The following is a 20,623-nucleotide window of genomic DNA, read 5'->3' on the forward strand; positions in this document are numbered from 1 at the left end:
TGCTTTAAGGAAGTGTTCAAAATTATAATAAAGTTACCAATCTAAGTAAGTACTTTGAATTTGTGGTCAGTGGTGTACTTTTGTATCGTCGAGGGGGCATATTTTTTTAACGGCAACTATCTACTAGTTTTGATTATACAGGGTGTTCAATAATTGAATGTCAATATTTAAGGGGGCGATTTTTGGGTCCATTTTAAAAAGAAAACTTCATATGAACCTATGTCCTAAACGTCTTAACTTTTGAGATACAGAGTGGTAAAGTTTTCGAAAATAAATCATTTATTATTAATATCTGTAATACCAAAATATATTCTTTTTTTACGTGAAAACCGTGTGTCGGATTGAAAAAATCAAATGATCAAATCTGCTCATAAATGAAAATATTTTTTCTCTGCACGGTGATATCGTCATGATCATGCAGAGAAACGGTTTTTATTTTATTTGGTTAGAAATGATTTGGGATTTCACCAATAATTTTTATTTTGAGAGAAATCAGTGGCGTGCCATCAATGTCTGCCAAAATAGGCATGTGAAATTTCGTACGAACGCCACTGGGGAAAATTAAAAAAATGATCAAAGTCCTCGTGTGAGATCGAAGGGACTTCAGCGCATTTTTGTGTGGCAGATCAGTGTTTTATTAGCCAATATTGACTCCACCATCAATAAGATCTTGCCGAAAGCTACCACGTTCACTTTGTCGGTACCATTTTCTCACTTACCGTGCACTCGCAATTCGCGTTTGAAGTTTTGACTCCACCATCAGTAAAATCCTTTGGGGTTACCATATTCCCTTTGTCGACACCCACTTCTGATCACCCGCAACAATTCGGATTTGAAGTTTCGACTCCACCATCAGTAAGATCTCGTCGGGGGTTACCACATTCCCTTTGTCGATACACAGTTCCGACGTCCCGTTCATTCGTAATTCACATTTTGGTAGATTTCGCTAAAATCCCGGCATAAAATCGTATTCAACTTTTGGGTACTTCACATAGCTCGACCTTCTATTAGTGACACGAGAAAGAGAGACCGCGATTCGCGCTGTAAGAAACTTTTGGGGGCCCAAAGTCGACAACCCCTCGAAGCGCGCCGCGCAAAAGGTGGTTTATTTCGCCCCTAGGAAAAAAAACAAAATTCCGCCACGCAGGAGTTGTGCGCGTTGACAAGATCTTCCCGACGACACCAATTTGAAAACAATCGGAGAAAAACTGTAGAAGAAGATAGATAAAAACTGCAAAATCTCCAGGTTAGTATAATACGCTCGGGGATGGCGTCCAGATGTCGTCGACTCCAAATCTTGTAGCCCCATCCCTAACGTTCTTAATTACACGGCCCCGATAGTTACATGTACACTCTTTGTCTTTTTACAAGCGTTTTTCTACGGGCGCGCATTTACTGCCAGCCAGCCAGCCAGCCAGCCAGCCAGCCGATCAGCCAGCCAGCCAGCCAGCCAGCCAGCCAAAGTGAGATTAAAAGCTACTTTTTACAAAAAAAAAATTTTTGCAAAAATGCGCTAAAAAATGTGGTACGTTAAAAAATGCCTCTGGATACATAGTACATACATGCCAAATTTCATTAAAATATCTAAAGTGGTATTACAGACATTAATAATAAATGATTTATTTTTGAAAACTTTACCATCCTGTATCTCAAAAGTTAAAAAGCGTTTAAGACATAGGTTCATATGAAGTTTTCTTTTTAAAATGGACCCAAAAACCGCCCCTTTAAATATTGACATTCAAAAGAGGCGCACTTTAGGAACTTGTAACAAAAATAGTGCTTACTATTAAAAAATTATACAGGCTGATTTAAATTCGATGGCGACCATGGTCCATGGAGATCTCGGAAACTGTAAGAGATAGGTAGGTAGTTTAAATTTGGCAAAGGTGCGTATTTTGATGCAGAATGCCGTTTTGAAACTGAAAAAATTCCGACTACTTTCGGAGATATCCGGAAAAAAACGAAATTTTGCAAAATGGTTTTTATTTCGTACCGAAGTTATTTAAAAAGGTACCTATCTCAAAATAAATGCCACATTATTATGGCCACTTTTTTCCCTCTACAAGATCATAGTTTTAAATTTTAAGTCTGACGTTTCGTCTCCGGTTAACCATCATCAACTTTGTTTTTTCTTATGGAAGTCATTTTTACTTTTTGTATCATTTGATAGAGCATTTTTTCTGATTTCAAAAATGTAAACATCACTATTTTTTAAATATTGTTAAAATATCTTCTTTTTTGCCTTATAAACTTGGTCTTGGATGGTGTATGTTCGTAGTCTCTTGCGTTTTTACGAATTAATAGCGCCATTTCTTATTAAAAGATAGTGATGCTTACATTTTTTAAATAAAAGGTAAAAATTACTTCCATAAGAAAAAACAAAGTTGATGATGGTTGAATGGAGACGAAACGTCAAACTTAAAACTGTTGTTAAGCATCAAAATACGCAACTTTGCAAAATTTAAACTTCCTACCTATCTCTTACAGTTTCCAAAATCCCCTTGGTGGTCCTCGAATTTGAATCAGCCTGTATACATGCCCTCCTTGACCATTTAGAAATCCACCCCTGATTACAAATTTTAATTACGCAGATTGGTAGCAAACTTGTTTTATAATTTTGGATACTTCTTACCTTCTTTAAAAATGTTGTTTTGAAGATATAGGTATTCATTTTCTACCCTGTATAGGTAATGGCATTTTTTATATTGTTTCCCTATTCTGTTTTGTACGTATTCAGTCACATTTAAGTGCTGTTGTAGAATGTGTTTTAGCTCAATAAGTTCTATAGATCGTATCATCTAAAACAGGAATCAGGGGAAAGTAGTGTAATTTCCCACTAAACGTTTATTGTTCATCTCAATATCGCTGTGCTATGAATAAAAGCTCGTAATCATGCGCGCCGTTGGAACCGTTGGTGGTATTTCTTATTTAAGTTAGAAGAGACACTTTACTGACTTTACACACATTTTACATTACTATTAATAGCATGAAAGGTATGCCGTTACGATTCGATGTATTGCAAAATTAACGTGTAAAAAATTAAGGCAAAAAAAATTAATGCAAAATAAAAATACAGCAAACGAGCTCCTGGGTATGGCTAATGCATCTGCAAAACCAAATTTTGCACCTGGTGTTAAACATGCTTTTATTCTAATAGTACAGTGCAATTAGACCCAAACCTCAACATACAAAGTAAAAGTTTCCTTCCAACTGCAAATTGTTCTATACAGTCGACATATTGTTTGGTAAAAGTTACACCATTTTAAGCGTCGGATTTGGATGGAAGGGGGAGGAAAGTTGGAAAATTAGTAGTTTTTATCGGTTTTTCTAGGATATTAAAACAACTATGCGGTTTGGCGCGAAAAGTGTCGTATACCTACAGGAATAATCTACAGTAAATTTCGAACAAAATTGGTCTGGTGTATAATCTTCCCAAAGTGGGAGGGAAAGTACCTACTACCCGGGGAGCTGCAGGATGTACTGTTGTAGATGGTCTCAGATGTTCGTCAATCTTCTCTCCCTACTCGAGCGGATTCTTCTTCTCATTCAGTCACTGCTACACCTGATGGTAAGTTCTAAATCAGTGTTTTGCGTGATAGCTCCTGAAGTGGGGAGAAGCAGAGGCAACTAGAACAATGAATGCATAGGCTGCTTTTCAATAGCCTGCAAATAACACTAGTAACGAAAACAATCCAGATCGTGAGTGTTTAGTAAATATTTAAGAAAAACTTTCGCCCCAACCTACATTATTGAATTTATTGCACCTTTATGTCTAGTTAAAAAGTGCCCATATGGGTGCTCTTTGGTCTGGCAAAGAGGGTACTTTTTGGTGTAGTTAATATGTTGTACGTATTTACCGTACAATCCCTTTAATCTCAAATCAATTGTTGGATTTTAATTTTATGTATTCTTAATTTTTAACGTAACAATAAACCTTGTTCGTTGAATTATGTTATATTATGTTTGTTTCGAACATCTTCGGACAGTTGCAAGAATTGCGAGATCTAGTCCAGTCAATTTGTACTTTCTGATTACAAAAGTTCCGGTAGAAGATTTTCCGACTTGTTTAAATGGTTAAGAGAGAGAAAAATCCAAGTTTGCCAATTCGAGTGACGTCGGGAGAAATTTCTGTGGTCAAAAATCTGCAAAAATTTCTGCTTTTTTTCGATTTTTCTCAAATAACCCGCCAACGGCAATACGTAAAATCATTCATTATTAAACACTGCAGTGTATATGTAGTACCTTCCATTGATATTTTATTTGGCCCCCTAACATGTGTAGTTTAGGACTACTAATTTAAAGTTTCGTAAAATTTTGCACACTCTTATGCAGATATTTGCAATCAAAGTTTCGACATCTCCAATGGACATGTCTCGTCCTGTCGTTCCACTTGCTCTTTATGAGTGCCCTTTTCTGACACTTCGTTCAGAGGATTCATTTTGCCTTTGTGTGTACTTTCCTTCGACAAACCGTTTCACTCATAAATTATGCCATCACCAAAAGATATATTCCTTCCAGACGTCCCAATCGTCTTTTGTGAGTACCCTTTCCAGACAATCGGCTCTTGAGATATAAGTAATTATAAGCGATCACGATAATGGGCCGAGGAGGAATACTATGATTGGTAAAAGGTAATTCCTTTCATTGAGTTTAGAATGCCATGAAGGATAAAACAAGTCCCCCCTCAACCCCCCTTTTTGATAAGGGGTGAGAAAGAAAGGCGGGAGCTGGTAGAAAACAGTTACTTTTTTCCCTTTTAATTAGAATACCATGGAAGATGTCTGTCACCCAGTGATGTAGAAACGGAGTCGCGCAGGAAGGTTATAGTTTGTAGAAACCAATTCATTTTGATGAGACCTTTCATTAGAATACCATAGAACGTGTATTTACCCCCTCACCCTCCACCATTTTCAAAATTTTGACATGACCACATGACATCCATAAATGCATGTACATACAAAATCTCAGAAAATGCGCTAAAATTGTTATTATTTTTAAAAATTACTATAAACACGAAACTTTAATTTTTTTTTTTTTTTTGAGTTGGATCCATCGTTCCTCGAAATGGGGGTTGAAATATATTATGTTATCAAAAATCTCTAAACCTTCCCCATATATGCTATATACTCTATGGGGAAGGTTTAGAGATTTTTGATAACATAATATAACGAAACTTTAAATTAGTGTATCTCCTAAACTATACATGTTAGGGGGGCCAAATAAAATATCAAATTGAGGTACTTTTATACACTACAGTTTTTAATAATGAATGATTTTACCTAAGTATTACCGTTGGTGAGTTATTTTAAAAAAACCGAAAAAAGTCAGAAATTTCTCCACGACGTCAGTCGCATTGGCAAACTTGGATTTTTCACTCTCTTTACTTTGTAAACAAGTGTGAAAAATAAAATCTTCTACCGGAGCCTTCGTAACCATTTACCATTTTTACGTCTAATTTGACTGGACTAATCAGGGAATTTTTGCTACATATGTACATACATGAGATAGCTAAGTACATACTTAAGCCGGCCATCCACGTGCATTCATTTCATCGAACTTGGAATGTACAGTACACTCCTGCAAACAGATCAAGTTTGAACGTGGAAGTAGTCATCGTGCTAAGTTTGCTTCGTTCGCGGTGCGGAGCAAAGAGTTTTACCGGTCTTGAATTCTTGGCACGGAGCGATGCTGGGCGTGCACGTGGATGTGGTTGTCGCACCGAGATAGATTGACGCATTATTGTATATGAGGAACCGATTTCGTGTGCACTGCACAATCGTAGGCGCTTTCTTTCGGTGATCCAAACGCGCTTGGATTGTCAAATCACGTTCTTTCGAAGTGTGATCTTATAATCATGATTGCTAAAATCGTGAACAAACTGAACATAAAAGTTTTATGATCACGAAATCCTAACCTATAAATGCAAGGATATTTTTGCTGAAATGTTAGGTTAGTCAATTTTCGTAACTGAAGAGGAGCATAATCGTGCAAGTACTTCCACTTGTATTTAAATTATTTTCATAATCCAAACAAAAAATACCTAATTCGAATGCAAATGTCTACTTCGTAAACTTAACCATACTTTGATTTAAATTCGCGCGTTCTTTCGTAAAACGTGATCGTACGAATCACGATCTCGAAATCATGATTGCGAAGTAGTCGACAGAAAGCGCCTCGTATACCCACCGACAGAGTTGAACCCAACATATCGTGAAATATGTCAAAACCTTTTTCAATCGATTTTTCGATCAAACCCACTAAGTATTCCAAAGTATAAACCATTGACATAATCCGCAAAACTTGTGATATTTATTTCCTTGATAACCATAAATCAGTGAATTCGTCCCTTTTCAAGTACCACGGTTTCATCCAATACTTTCTCTCTTTTTGTCATCTTCGGATTTCTTTATTCTGTTCGATATCCTTTTGCTTCGAAAGGTAAACCAAATCTAATCATTCCGCACCTATATTTGTCCGTCAACAGGGGTGGATGAGGCCGGCGGGATTCCGGGAAGTTTCCCGGTGGGCTGGTAGGATCCATGAGCGCTTTGGGGCTGGCAGCATCACCCAAATCAAAACACAAAACAGAAATAAATCCAGGCTACGCCGCCACATGCAAAGAATTAATTTAATTAATATTCTAAGGATACGGTGCAAGTAAAAAATTCATCGTGTTCATCAATAAGATCTTGTTGAAGACTTTCCTTTCCTTTTGGCGGTACCCACCTCCGACGTCCCGTTCACCCCCAATTCGTATTTTGGTGGATTTTGCTAAAAACCCTCCACAAAATAGTACTCAATTTTAGGAGCACTTCTCATAACTCCAGCTTCTCTTGGCGACACGATCACCGCGACTCGAGCTCTTAAGAAACTTGTGGGTGTCCAAATTCGACTATCCCTCGAAGGCGCGGCCCTTACAAAACCATCGGACCAAAACTGTGGAACAAGAAATCACACGCTTCGGGATAGCACCCAGACGTCAACGACCGCATTATGTAGCCCCGTCCCTAAAGTTGTTAATTACTCGACGTCAGTAGGTACATGTACATTCTTTGTCTTCCTCCAAGCGTTTTTGACAGACCCTCATTTGCTGCCAGCAAGCCAGCTAGCCGCCCAAGTGAGATTAAAAGCTACCTTTGACACATAAATTTGCAAAGATGCGCTAAAAATTAAATATCAACCCATTAATGCCCAGAAATATTTTTGTAATTTTTTTTAATGAAACTCACTAGACTGCCTTATTTGGCTTAATGCTACATAAAAAAAATGTAAAAAAAAATATTTATAGTGTGCGGTCTGAAAAAACTGATGTTGCGAAAACGCAACACTGAGCACATATATTATAAATATGGGTTAATGCAAAATAATGCAACTGCTGCAGAAATAATTATTTAACTCTAGTAATAATAAATCCTAAAAAGACAGCACTATGAAAAATTACAAAAAAAAAACGCTAAATTGTTGTTGTTGGTGTATGAAATCTTATGAAACACTTCTGATGCAATGCGACATTGCATTTTGAGCACTTTTTGTTCGTAGTAGAATGGCACAAAGCACACCGTGTTCGCGTGTTTTGTGTGTCGATCATGTGGCCTACATTATCAAACCGTGCGTCTCGGCTGACTCGAAGTGAAACTGCTTTTTTGGGCCCAGGAGTCGTCTTAGGTCTTCCAAAACTTGCAAGAAGTCCTTGCGCTATCGTTCTTCGAAATTGGAGTAGGTCCATTTCTGGTTGGTTCTGCAAAGTACGTGTCATCTTTCTGTAAAGGACCCAAGAGTTGGTAACTGCCACATCTAATCCCCAAATAACTAAAGGCCAATACCATTTCTTAGATCTTATGCTGGTTCTGTAATATGCTACATTTTGATCCATCCTATCTGTGCCACCCATATTTTCATTATAGCTCTTGATTAACTTTGGTTGATTGATGGTAATAGATTTACTCTCTTTGAAAGAATACCTCTTTGCCTGTTGCATCGGCTCAACACCTTCGCAGTTTGATACCAGAGTGACGACAGAATTGTCATTCCATCTGCAGAGAAATGTGCAAGAATTTTTGCAATAGCACATGTCGTAGGAACCCCGAGATGTCTTCTTCAAATCATTTCTTAGAGGACAATTTTGGAGACGATTGGCGCGAATTGTACCGGTAATTCCAATACCCAGTTCACTGAATCTGTCCACAACCTTCAATGATGTAAAGAAGTTATCAACATAGATGCAGTGCGGCCATATATTTCCATTCAAGGAACGTGGTAGTTTGTCTGCAAAGGCTAACACTATGCTTCCGCCCAATCCGTAATCAGCTCGATAAACATTTGGCTCCCCTTTCGAACCTTGATAGATCTCAAAATCAATGAGGTATCCAGACTTCATGTTCCAACACCACGCCTTATACCCAAACCTTATTGGCTTTCCCTGTATATGTTGTTTCAATCCGTGTCGGCCATAGTATGGAATCATGGCCTCATCAATGCTAGTTTCACACTCCCAAACAGTGTATTCCGTAAACTTTTTTCTCAGCATCTCAAGGTATGGCCTGACTTTACAAACACGATCCGTCTGGTCGATGTTTAGGTTATTATTGAAGTGGATATACCGCATCAAAGTATCAAATCTGTTTCGTCTCATACTATTGGATATCGATATATTCTGTACATCGTCAGCCTCTTCCCAGTACATTCTTCTGCGTGGATTAATATTATAACCACTTACCAACAGTATACCGAAGAATACCTTCAACTCATCAGTTCCCAATTCTAAATGTGTGCCTTTTTGCATAGCGTATGTGACGGTTTCCTTCACAATCATCTCTAGCATATCCGACGTAAAAAACAAAGAAAAAAACTGTAGCGGTGTCAATGGTAGAGAATAAAATGATGGTGCAAAAGAACCAGTATCATTCTTTCCTTCTGCCACGGCAGATCGAATTGCACCATTTACAGGAAGGTCGCATGAAGTCCACTGTCGCTCTACTTTCTTCTCTCGTTGTGCTGCCTTACTTGTACTTTTTTTTCGTTTCCGGCTTATATCCCGGTCGACTTCACTAATTTCCAATTCTCTTTCAATTACCTCAGATGCCACTATTTCTGGATCTTCAGAAACCATACTTTCGAACAACTCAATGTTCCTTTCTTCAATCCTAACTTCTCCAGATGGTTGATGTAGGACTACTTCTGCCTCGGCATCTAACTGACGCGCGCAGAAGTTGTCGAAGCTGCCACCTTCATCTTCGTCACCACTATCTTCATCTGTTAGCACAGATGGATCTGGTGGAGATATGAAGACATCAACCACACTAGACTCTGAAGCCAGGTTTGACTCTTCCAGCATGCTCATTATTTTATGCGCACGTGAGCGGCATACATAATTGATAGCAGCAGGATGCTGCCGAGATGTGGACGGCTTACAAGTAAGATCGTATTTTTGAGACATTACAATCCTGAAATTATAGGTATATTGGCAAATGTACACTATGTACCCAGTGTTGCGAAAACGCAACATCACACTTTCATGGGGTATATTATAAAAAAATAAAAACCATTCCTCATCTTACCTGTTATTATTGCAATAAAAAACTATCTCAAACTCGTTCCCACAAAGCACACCTTTTTATAAAACTTAGTAAAAGAGAAAAAAATTATAATGTCTTAGAAAACACAACTGCCACTACGCGAAAACAATTTTGCTTCCTATAATGCCACAAATACAACTGAAATGTTCATAAACGAAAAACAGGTTAAGGGATACTAATAAAGCATGTATTTGAGAAAACACTTAGCTAGAGCACGTGACAAAACACCGACTTATACAGGAAATATAAAATAAACAAACAGCGACTGTTGAGTGTTGCGAAAACGCAACGGTGGTCATTAATGGGTTCCCTGATATTAAAAGTGGAGTACCTATTACCCAGTAATCTACTGGAAAAACGTTGGGAAAAAATATTACCATTTAATGAAATGATCTTTCCGGGAAATACATGTTTGTTGGAGAACATTCTAGAATACTAGGGAGCTTTCGTTTGCTATATAAGCATATAGAATTGCGTTTCGGTCAGTTCCAATTTCAACGTCGAAGCAATGAAAATTCGCGCTTATAGTTACTGTTGTAAATTTATCCATTTTAAAACTTATAAATTAATTAATTGATATTGATTAATTAATTAATTGTGAATAAATTACGTACTTAAATTTACGTTCCCATATTCGGCACTTGTTAATGCCTATCAATACCTGTTAACTTATTCTTTCGCAATTCTGAAATGTATAAAAAATCGATTAAGGAACAGATTGTGTAACAATAATCTAGAAGCATTTATGTTGTTGAGACATAATTATCAACAATCAATGTTAGAAAAAGCATTCATATTTTAAAGTTAGGGCGCATTGAGTAACCCCTCCCCCACCCGCCAAGTGGGCCGATAGGTAGGTATATTCATGGGCGTACGCAGGGAGGGGCAAGGGGGGGGGCAGCTGCCCCTCCCTGGCCTGGCCACAGGTTACGTTTTATGTTTGTTAAAAAATATCTGTAAGAATTGTCTTTGTTGGCTTCTAATTCAAAACCCTTTCTTTTGAGATTTAAGCAATGAAAGAGGTTTTAAGCTATAAATTAGGGTACCGATCCCGAAAATTGATGTTCCCATGTCCATCGGATTACTCGGCACACCGGCACCTGTATAGCTAGGCGCCAGCCCGGCTCGTCTGCCGTCGGGCTGAGCGAAGTTATCGTTCACTAATCGCGCGTTAACACAAACCACTGTGCAGTGGTCACCAGTGTTGTTCCGTCTACCGATTTTTCGGTAGATCTACCGATTTCCCTAAAATTCTACCGATATACCGAAATGGCCTTTATATCTACCTATCTATTTTCGCCCCGTGTCTTTTTTTGCATATTTAATACAAAATTAATTGATATAAAAGCGGTAATAACTAATATTTTCAGATATAATAATTTTGAAGACGTTTTTAGTAACTATTACTTACCTACTAAAAATAAAAATGTATATTATGCGTTTCATTAAACATTTTGTTTCCGCCAATTTTATTTTTTGCCCCTCCCTAGACCAAAAGCTGCGTACGCCCATGGGTATATTTCATGGACCGGTTTATGGTTCTCCACCCACCCCTGTCCGTCAAGTTTGTATGTACGAACCATGTGCGAACGTGGAAGTGTTCCAAGTTCAAAGGTTGGCCATACACAGAAAGGTTGATCCGCCGGTTTGAGCTGCGACAGTCAATTTGATGCGTCACTGACAGACAATCCTGTCCTACTTACATCTAGGGCGTGTTTACCCACTAACTTACATTCAAATCTGTAGGTACGTTTGAACCGCCCCATTACAGACCGGCTCTGATGTGTATGGCCAGGTAATGCCATGGCGTTGATTCAAAGTTCGATGAAAGGAATGCTTGTGGAAGGTCTGCTTTAGTTGGGAAAAACCATATGTTGCAACTAAGCTATAATGTTTAATTTATTTAATCGAGGTTGGACATCGTACCGAGCTAGTTGCGATGATTTTGTTTATTAATGCCTGTGTTTGTGTTGCAATTGCGGTATTCCTCCCAATTTATTTGTATTTTACGCGAAACTTTAATTGTTGGAAGGATCAAAATGTTCCGTACGTCAAACCCACCTTCTTTTTCGGAAATGTGTTGCCAGTTGTGTCCCAAAAGGAGTCAATTAATGTATTTTTGAAAAGTCTTTATAGGTCAACTACGTCTCCATACGTAGGTTTTTTTTTCTTTGACAGGCCGTTGCTTTTAATTCGTGATCCGGAACTCATCAAGAGAATTCTCGTCAGTGACTTTGATTACTTCCAAGATCGAAGTGTGATGTACAACGAACATGATAAGTACTCCAAATCTACCTTGTTTATGATGAAACAACCGGCGTGGAGAACACTTCGATCAAAAGTTACGCCAGTGTTTTCCGCGAGCAAACTGAAGAACATGGTGCCGTTAGTTTTGGAAGCCGGTGACGATATGGTTAATTTTATTAAGCGCAATTGCTTAGAATCGGAAATGGCCAACAGTAGAAGTACAACATTCAAATCCGCCATCGACGCAATTTCATCCTGCGCCTTCGGGCTGAGAGTCAATTCGCACGAAAACCCCGACTTTGCAGAGGCCGCCAAGGGAGTGCAAGGTGTAACTCCGTTGCGCGCCATACAAATGGCCGCACACTTTTTCGCACCAATTCTGGTCAAAGCGTTTCGAATGAAATACGCCGATCCCAAGTCTAGTCACTATTTAGAAAAAATCTTCTTGGATACCATTACCGAGAGAGAACGACTGAACACTAATCGCCCCGATCTAATCGAACTCATAAAGCAAATCCGACGCAAGGAACCTGATTTTTTTGGTAACTCTATTTTGAAATTTAACCCATTCCTAATATATTTCACTTGCAGACGACGAACTTTTGGTGAGCCTCTCCTTGCAATTCTTGGTAGCGGGCTATGAAACATCCGGGGCTACTATCGCGTATATTTTGTACGAGCTTTCGTTAAATGCATCAATACAAGACCGGCTACGAGCGGGCGGAAGTATTGGCCATCCTGTCGAAGCACGAGACAATAACGTATGATGCTATTCAAGAAATGACGTATTTAGATATGGTTATCAAAGGTATGATCAGTTAGTAGCATTTGGCTAGTACAGTAATCAATCTCTAGAGGCGCTACGAAAATATCCGACGTTACCGTTTTTGGACCGAGAATGCACTAAAGCGTACACCATCCCAAACACCAATGTCGTCATCCAAAAAGGAGTTGCTGTCTACATTTCGTTAACAGCACTACAGCACGATGGGAACTATTTCCCAGATCCCATGGTGTTCAATCCAGAAAGATTTTCAACAGAAAACAAGTCGACTATCGTCCCATGTACGTACATGCCATTCGGTGAAGGTTACAGGAACTGCTTAGGTAACGTCTTTTTGAAGTGCAGCGATGGTAATAACAGGCACCTATTTTAGCCACAAAATTTGGTTACCTGTCGGTTTCAATTGGAGTGATAAAGATATTGTCACATTTTGAAATTGTACCGAGTAAATACGCGCCCAAGGAGCTCACGTATGAAAACGGCGGGTTTCTGTTGATACCTACGAACGATCAAGTTTTGGTAAAATTCAGAAGTTTAAATACTTGATGAGCTATTGTGGTTTTTTTGATGAAAGGTTTTAGAAAATATAAACAGGTTTTATGTTTACATATATACGACGACGTTTTTCTTCCAGACTATGTATTTGATGTTCCGATGTAGTCCAGGTATCGGAATTGCCTTGGCGAGCATTTTTCTGGATTTTGTATGAAGGCGTAAGTGATCGTTTTGTGGTCCGTATATACCGTGAAAGTGCCACGTTTTAGAATGTGCTCATGTTGTTTGATGGTTTTGTAGATTACGAGTAATTCCTAGAGTAATTCTCTGTCGTATGCTCAGTACATCCGTTCCGCTGGTGGTAACGTCCTCGAAAAAATGCGAATTCTCCGTTTTGGTACTGTTGAACGACCTCCTATCGCGCAAAGTCTGATCCATCGGTCGTTATGCTCAGCGTTGGGTCTGTTGCGGGTGGTGTATCATGGTTCCATTTGTAATTTGCTGTTGGCATTGCTTGAATGCTACTCGCGCTTCGATCGTCCACTGTGTTTCCTAGAATTTTTACTTTCAGCAGCTCATGGAGCGGTGCTTGGATTGACCTTGTTCGTATTTGACTCCCAAGCTGATGGCGATACCAGTCGTCACTTATTCTGAAATGACTCTCCACTTAGGCGAACCACATTTCGAGGTTGATTGGCCATAATAGTGATCGAGGTCATGCCTTCGTTCGTCATCTTCACACGTCGGGGTGACCACTGGTGATTGCGCTAGTGACAATGATTTATTTACAATACATATATATACATACATATATACAGTGTGTCCACGGATTGAGTGCATATAAAGTGCATATAACAAATTTTTTAGAGTTGGATCTTCATGTTCTGAGAATCGCTCCTACTTAGCCTCCAACTAAGATATTGAAAAAAATGGGCCAAATCAATTAATATACAGGGTGTTTGTACGCCGAATTCTAAAAATTAGTCAAGAGGTAACTCTTAATCTTAGCAGATATACAGGGTGTTTCATTACCGCATGTAAAAAAAATTGAGTAATACAGGAGATCAGGACAAGCACTTTTTCCAAATAAACCGAGGGTCCAACGTGTTTTGTTTGAGAGCCACCCCCTAAGAAGTTGGGACATTTGGATTAATTTTTTTCTCAGCAACCATAAGAGTCACAAAGTGGCACGTCTTTGATAGGTTTTCGAGTATGATTTCGCCCAAATTTGGTATCTGGAGGTTTTTGAACATGAAAATGACGAATCTGGAATTAGTTTTTGAAAATTCGAAAAAAAAAAGTTCCACCGCAATTCTTGACCGGACAACGAAAATGGAGAGAATTCCACGAAATTTGTTGTGTACATACTTGATGAGTGAAGGAACAAAATTGTCGAACAATTTTTTAAAATAGCTTTTCAAACAAAAATTATACTCATTTGAAAATTGGGCCTTCGGGTTACAGTGTCCCCCGCCTACTAGTGAGTGATCTAATTTCCCATGTAGTTAATTGAAAATGTTGCAAATAACAAAAAATATCGATTTAAGCTGAGAAAAAAATTAAAGAAGAAATCCAAATTTCACCACTGTTTTGGGGGTGGCTCCCAAACGAAACACGTTGGACCCTTGGTTTATTTGGAAAAAGTGCTTGTCCTGATCCCCTCGCCCAATTTTTTTTACATGCCGTCATGTAACACCCTGTATATAACAATATATTAAAAAAGGTGTTTTGAATTAAAAGTTATGGAAGACTTTCAATTATTATACAAACCAGCCTACTTTGACTGTTTTTATCAGCATCAAATAATTTCGAACTCAAGTTTGTAACAAAAATCATTTGTATGAAAATTGGAAGTCCACCATAAACCCCCAATACACGGTTAAATTTCTACATACGTTTTACACCCAGAAATGCATTGATGAAAAAAATGACAATGATGCGCAATGATACACGTTTAAATTTGTGAGGTATTTTAAAAAGTTTAATAGCTACCTACTGTTGATGGTTCTGTAATGGCGAATAAATCCCTAGGACTTACAAAACAACTTCACTTATATTTACTTTTTAAAAATCAGGATCGTCTTTGATTCTATTTTCTCGTTTGTTTTAAGTTACAATGAACACTTCTATTTCCCTTGCTGTTAGTGCAAAACAAAAATAATAGCAATTAGTAGAAGGGTGATTGTAAATTTAAAGAAAAAAAAGAAAAATTGCAACCGCAAAGAGTGGGTTTGCCCATGGGTTAGAAGAAGGGATTAACATAATTAAATTATGACTAATAAATAATGAAATATTATTTGAACATCCTGCGGCATTCAGGAATTATTTACGAATGACAAATAATTCAATTTTAGAGTTACTTGCGAAAGTAGGGCCATATATCGCAAAGCATGACACTATTTGAGGGTAAGTAATTATGCTTTTGATTGGGCCTATAAAAACCTAATATATGAACCCTCTTCAGATGCCAAATAGCACGGAAGAATGGAATGAAATAGCAGAAGAATTTTATAATCGCTGGCAAATTCCAAATACCATATTGGAGTACTACGACGTCAGTATGGGTTCCCCCATGGGTGGCGAGTCGCCCCCTCAGTTGTTACACAAGGGGGGCCGCGCCCCCTCTAACAATGAGTAGATAAATCACTCAAAAGCGACTAACACATCTTCTACTGCATGTGCATGCAGAAATTACAAAAAGTGTAGAAGTAGAGGATATATTGAAAGAATTTGCCAGAAAGACTGCGGAAAGGCAGAAAAATTTTGTATATATTTAATTTTTTATACTTGCTTTCCTTTACAATGCTTAGTAGTGCAATAAATAGGAACGAAATTGTTGTAACTTTTGTATGTTCTAGTTCTTCACCATTTTTAAAAAAGATATTAATGATCTATGGCTATGGTTTTCTCAATCGAGTCAAGTATCTCTGAGTTACTCACTTGCATATAACTAGACATCCTCCGACACTTTTTTAAATTTTTGTTCAAAACTTTCCTTTCAAAAATACATTATTTGATTGATTAAATAAACAGGTTTCAGGGTCACTTAAAAAACCTACTGCTTTGCATTAATCCGTACACAATTTTGCATGGTAGGAACCTTTCAGGCTCCATGGTCGCTGATTTTTGCCCCCCCCCTCCCAACCGTTATTCACTTCCGACGTCGCTGTAAAACACATTTCATTTTCAGCACTTGTAGCCGCGGGCTGTACCTATTATAATTATAAGGGATTTAATAGCATAATATTATTGGCTCCTGCAGTTGGTATACGTCAATTACAATGGAAATGGTACATTCAAGAAACAAAGATTCAAATAAAAGGCTTAATCATATGTAACATAACCTCTTTTATATTTCCATCAAAACAAATAAGATAGGGTCTACCAGTAGCACCAATCATAAACACTAAAATCGCTATAAGTTACTGAATTTCACGTGAATGGCCTTCAAAAATAGGACCGGCTCTATATTTCAAATGTTACCTACATGAAAAAATTCCACGAACACAATACACGTTAAAATTTGCACATTGACAAAAATCCATGTAAAATACATATTAGTTATTTGTGTATCAAGGGCATTAAGGCGATATTTATGGCGAGGGCGACAAAACCCGAGGGCCCCCTGCCCGGGGGTTAAATATCGAGTAATGCCTGAGGTGCATACAGCATTTTATTTTTCATCGTTCCAATATACAAATGTAATGACTATTGTTTGCCAACATTAAAGTGCTTCCGACGAATCGAGTAGCATCTTTTTTATTACATAAAAATATACGTCCGTCAATATATTTGCCAGGCCGTTTGAGGGCATAATGAAATGACAATCCATTATGGCCTGTCGTTATGCCCTCGGGCGTCATAGACTGCTTTATATATCTCATATGACAGATATAATTGGCACATACGAGTAATAGGCAAATGAAAAATAAAATTTATTGTCGTCTATTGCGCCTTTAATTAGAGAAAGAAAGATAGAGGAGAGATAAAAGACAATCGTAAAGTGAAGCACATTTTAGCTCTGTTTTCCACCCATAACATGACCGCCTACAGTCCTTTTTCGTAGGATTAAACCGGTAACCGTACCGTCAATTTGTATGCTTACAATCATGCACGGCATAAATAATTATTAATATTATTGCGGCAACAGTACCGTCAACCACATCTGCACGGCATAAATACGAAGTAAAAAAGTTCTGTTTTCCACCAAGCTATGCGAAAATTTACTTCAACCCGCAGGGTATTATGGTTCCTCTCCTCCATAGTCTAAGACTGTAGATAGATTCATAATTTTTTAGCGTTGTCTGCTCAGTGGTTTTGTGACGGACGGCGTACCTTTTGTAGTCGTTTGTAGACACCGTTATTGGATTAATGTACCGGTCGCGGTCGCGTAGCCGGCTCAAATGCGTAGGAGCAGTTGGTCGGTTGAAGAGCTCCCGGATGATGTTCCGGCGATGCCGACGTTCCTTCTTTAGGATTACTGGCGGCATTTGGCCGCGATCACTACTCGACTTCTCTTTCACTTATACTTTTTTTACGCTAAACTCGCTTATTTGGTCATCGTCATTTCTTAGCGCGGACGACCTGCACTATTAAACGATCGCTACCACCTTTCATGTTGCTAAGTAGAAGAACCGACACATTCCGAACGCAACAAGATAGTTCCTCTCCATCTGCAGGGCTTCGATAACTTTTCATTCTATTCGGTTGCCCATCAGAAATACGGATACGGAACCGACGCGATTTTCGCGATTCGCTTAGATTACTGTTACCGCGAAGCGCACGCATTTTTAAGCGCGCTTCGTAGTCGCCATTAAATCTACTCGCGCTCACTCTTCGTATGAAGTGGTACATATGCAATTCTACACATTTATAAAATTCCAAAAATTTAAACGACTTTGCGGGGTCACGTTACAATGGTCAGATGAGCGAGTGGCAAGTACCAATGTTGAAGACAATAAGTTTCGCGTTCGCAAGAATTTGAAAAAATGACCTATGCATGCGCAACTGATTACCATCAACTTCTGGTCTCAAAATCAATAGTACCTATTATATGTACCCAAGGTTACAAACACATTCTTTGCATCATTGCTACAGACGCTATATTATACTGGCAAGAAACGGGAATTTCGTTTTTTGTGCATTTCTCACTGAGAAGTGGAAAACTATTGAAAGAATTTTTTTTTCAGAAAAAAAAAACCGTGCCGGCTGGCGCTCGACACATGCACGATCCGAGTGAGTTTTTTCTGAAGTAGTTTGAAAAGTTCTGAATTATGCGGACACATACATTACACGTCGTGTTGACACGATTGATAACAAAATCCGCAAATTTGTATTCCAAGTCGGTGATTAGATAAAGATCCAGCTAATCGCCATTTTGTTTCAATCAAAATGTCAGTTTCCCGAATCTCGCAGAATTCCTGGATAACTTTAAACGAGGAATGTATAATTAATTAGCTTCGTAATTAAATAAGAAATCAGAAGTAATAAAGTATCATGTAAAATCTGAAGATTAAGCTCTTGTTTAGTAAAGAACTTATCTCAAACTGCTCTTGAACAAACTTTTCCAGTAGGTATTATAGGCTTCTCGAGCTCGCATCAAAAGTTTTCGCGCCAACGTCTTATCTAAATTATATGTTTCTCCTTCCATTTGTCAATTAACTTGTCTATACTAAGTAGTTTGGTTTAAGCATAAATCCATGAGAATTGAAAAACAAAACTAATCCGCATTGTTCGGTATGAGTAGGTACGCAAAAGGCGCCCAACGTGGGGTTAATTAAATTGGAAATGGGTGTTCATGCAACCAGCCAGCTCATTACGGCATTCGCGGTAAAGAATAATAATGAAAGCGGGTATGAATTTTTCGTAATGGCAAAGTAAATAACCTAGAAAAATGCTTTTCATCTAAAGCTCATATTTCTGTACATATACTTTTAGCAGCAAGGAGCTTTTGCTCATCGATGTCAAATATCACTAAATATTTACGTAGGTACCTACGTAAAATAACGCGGGGTAAGTAGGCTGTGAAATGAACCATCTGCATGTTGTTTTCTGCTATTTGCGTATAGCATATTCTTACAACGGAAGAGGGATGAAATTTATCAAGTTACAAACAGCGAGGGCATTTTTCACATCTACCCTTAAATTTAATATCTCTAGGGGTGTAATAAAGTTGGCGTAACAATTGATAATTATTGAGACATATTCTGTTTATGATTAAACTTCATTATTTTACGGTTAAACTCCCGCGCGGCGGAATATCTTGTTTGATAGGTTAGATAAGCCACTTTTACTACGCCTTCGCCGTTTTACGACTGAAACATAAATAAAATACCGCGTTAACTTCGGAGAATGATTTTACGGGATCCGCCGTAATGATCTCGCGGGTTAAAACGCAACTTATGGCAATATATACCTACCCACTTACAGCTGTTACAGTTTCTGTTCATTAAAGTCACTTTGTGTAAAGTGACGCTTTAATGTAAATTAATTATGTAGCAAACTAATGTATTCAGTTAGGAAGTCAAATTATTTACGCATTGTACATCTAGATTGAATGACGCCATGCATAATTACGTATATGTGCTTAGATCTTTTACGGGATAACAGAAGTAGATATTTGGAAACCGGTGCCATTTTTGATGTTGGAGGAGAAGGTTATTGCGACTGTTCGTTTCACTGATATACCTATATTACAACTGCTGTTGTTTTCAATGAATGATTGTAGATTGTTGTATAAACTGCAAGGGGGTGTCGTTTCTCCAGATTAAAACAATGCCGAAGATGAGGGCGAGCCACTCTGTAGTCAAGATTTGAGTGTTGGAAATATAGCAGTCGGGAAATCCTGTAGGTAAAATCATTCAAGTTATTTCATCGGACATGAGAATGTGATTTCAAATAGACACAGAAATAGAAAACGTTGCTGAATTCTCATTTTAATGTTGGTTATTTATTCTAAAGTTAGTCAGTAATCGCTTAATTAATTTAATTCTAATTTCTTGTTTAAAACGCATAAATAAGAGAACAAGTGATCGAAACTTAATCGTAATGTCGAAAGTTTAATTTGATCAGGTCCTATTGTTCTGTGATAAACAATGCCAGGTGCGAGATAAGCAACGCATGTGGTGATCCATTCGGGAGACGGAACGGAGTTTCGAGTATTGCCGGGAAACAACGATCTGAAATTTATGAATAGAGGTGGAGGATATTATAAAAAACCTTAAACTTAAGAGTAAAATTTTCAAATTATATAAAAGGTATAATTTAGAATCATATCGCATTAATTACAATGAGTTACGGCGAAAAATTAAACATCAAATAAGAATAGCTTATCGTATTTATATTCAGGATATCGAAAAATTGATTTCAATTGATTGTCAACAATTCTGGTCTTATATCGGCTCTAAAAGAGGTAACCCCAGAATTCCCGGTCAAATGTATTTTAATGATATGAAATTTACTTCTGCTCAAGAAATTGTTGAAAAATTCTGTGAATTTTTTAGTAGTGTTTTTGCACCTGATA

The 20,623-nt window shown here is 38.0% G+C and overlaps 3 protein-coding genes across 4 annotated transcripts; 2 read left to right on the plus strand and 1 right to left on the minus strand.

Moving 5' to 3' along the window:
* Positions 1-7,453: 7,453 nt before the first annotated feature.
* On the minus strand, positions 7,454-9,340 carry LOC116176129 (piggyBac transposable element-derived protein 3-like). The gene has a single exon (XM_031494602.1). The coding sequence runs from the start codon at positions 9,338-9,340 to the stop codon at positions 7,454-7,456; it is 1,887 nt and encodes a 628-aa protein (XP_031350462.1).
* A 2,159-nt stretch (positions 9,341-11,499) lies between these two features.
* On the plus strand, positions 11,500-15,853 carry LOC116176538 (cytochrome P450 6k1-like). 2 transcript variants are annotated; one of them, XM_031495146.1, is made up of 7 exons: positions 11,500-12,364; positions 12,414-12,630; positions 12,678-12,929; positions 12,980-13,180; positions 13,241-14,092; positions 15,456-15,507; positions 15,566-15,853. In XM_031495146.1, exons 1-2 carry the CDS (start codon positions 11,515-11,517, stop codon positions 12,587-12,589), a joined length of 1,026 nt encoding a protein of 341 aa, XP_031351006.1. In that variant the 5' UTR covers positions 11,500-11,514; the 3' UTR covers positions 12,590-12,630; positions 12,678-12,929; positions 12,980-13,180; positions 13,241-14,092; positions 15,456-15,507; positions 15,566-15,853. The 2 variants fall into 2 exon arrangements, with proteins under 2 accessions (XP_031351006.1, XP_031351005.1); XM_031495145.1 differs by lacking the exons at positions 13,241-14,092; positions 15,456-15,507; positions 15,566-15,853 and having other exon boundaries at positions 12,980-13,212.
* Positions 12,603-15,739, plus strand: LOC116176130 (probable cytochrome P450 6d4). Its single transcript, XM_031494603.1, has 4 exons — positions 12,603-12,630; positions 12,678-12,929; positions 12,980-13,125; positions 15,566-15,739. Exons 1-4 carry the CDS (start codon positions 12,603-12,605, stop codon positions 15,737-15,739), a joined length of 600 nt encoding a protein of 199 aa, XP_031350463.1.
* Positions 15,854-20,623: the final 4,770 nt, after the last annotated feature.

The sequence above is a fragment of the Photinus pyralis genome, unplaced genomic scaffold (assembly GCF_008802855.1).
Source record: "Photinus pyralis isolate 1611_PpyrPB1 unplaced genomic scaffold, Ppyr1.3 Ppyr1.4_LG7, whole genome shotgun sequence".
Taxonomy (NCBI): Eukaryota; Metazoa; Arthropoda; class Insecta; order Coleoptera; family Lampyridae; genus Photinus; species Photinus pyralis.

Excerpts from the sequence above, each read along its gene's own strand:
- LOC116176129 (XM_031494602.1), bottom strand. The coding sequence starts at position 9,340 with ATGAGCATGCTGGAAGAGTCAAACCTGGCTTCAGAGTCTAGTGTGGTT.
- LOC116176538 (XM_031495146.1), top strand. The coding sequence starts at position 11,515 with ATGATTTTGTTTATTAATGCCTGTGTTTGTGTTGCAATTGCGGTATTC. Across the intron at positions 12,365-12,413 it reads CAAGGAACCTGATTTTTTTG|ACGACGAACTTTTGGTGAGC; the intron begins GTAACTCTATTT and ends TTTCACTTGCAG.
- LOC116176130 (XM_031494603.1), top strand. The coding sequence starts at position 12,603 with ATGACGTATTTAGATATGGTTATCAAAG. Across the intron at positions 12,930-12,979 it reads AGGTTACAGGAACTGCTTAG|CCACAAAATTTGGTTACCTG; the intron begins GTAACGTCTTTT and ends CACCTATTTTAG. Across the intron at positions 13,126-15,565 it reads CTACGAACGATCAAGTTTTG|ATGCCAAATAGCACGGAAGA; the intron begins GTAAAATTCAGA and ends AACCCTCTTCAG.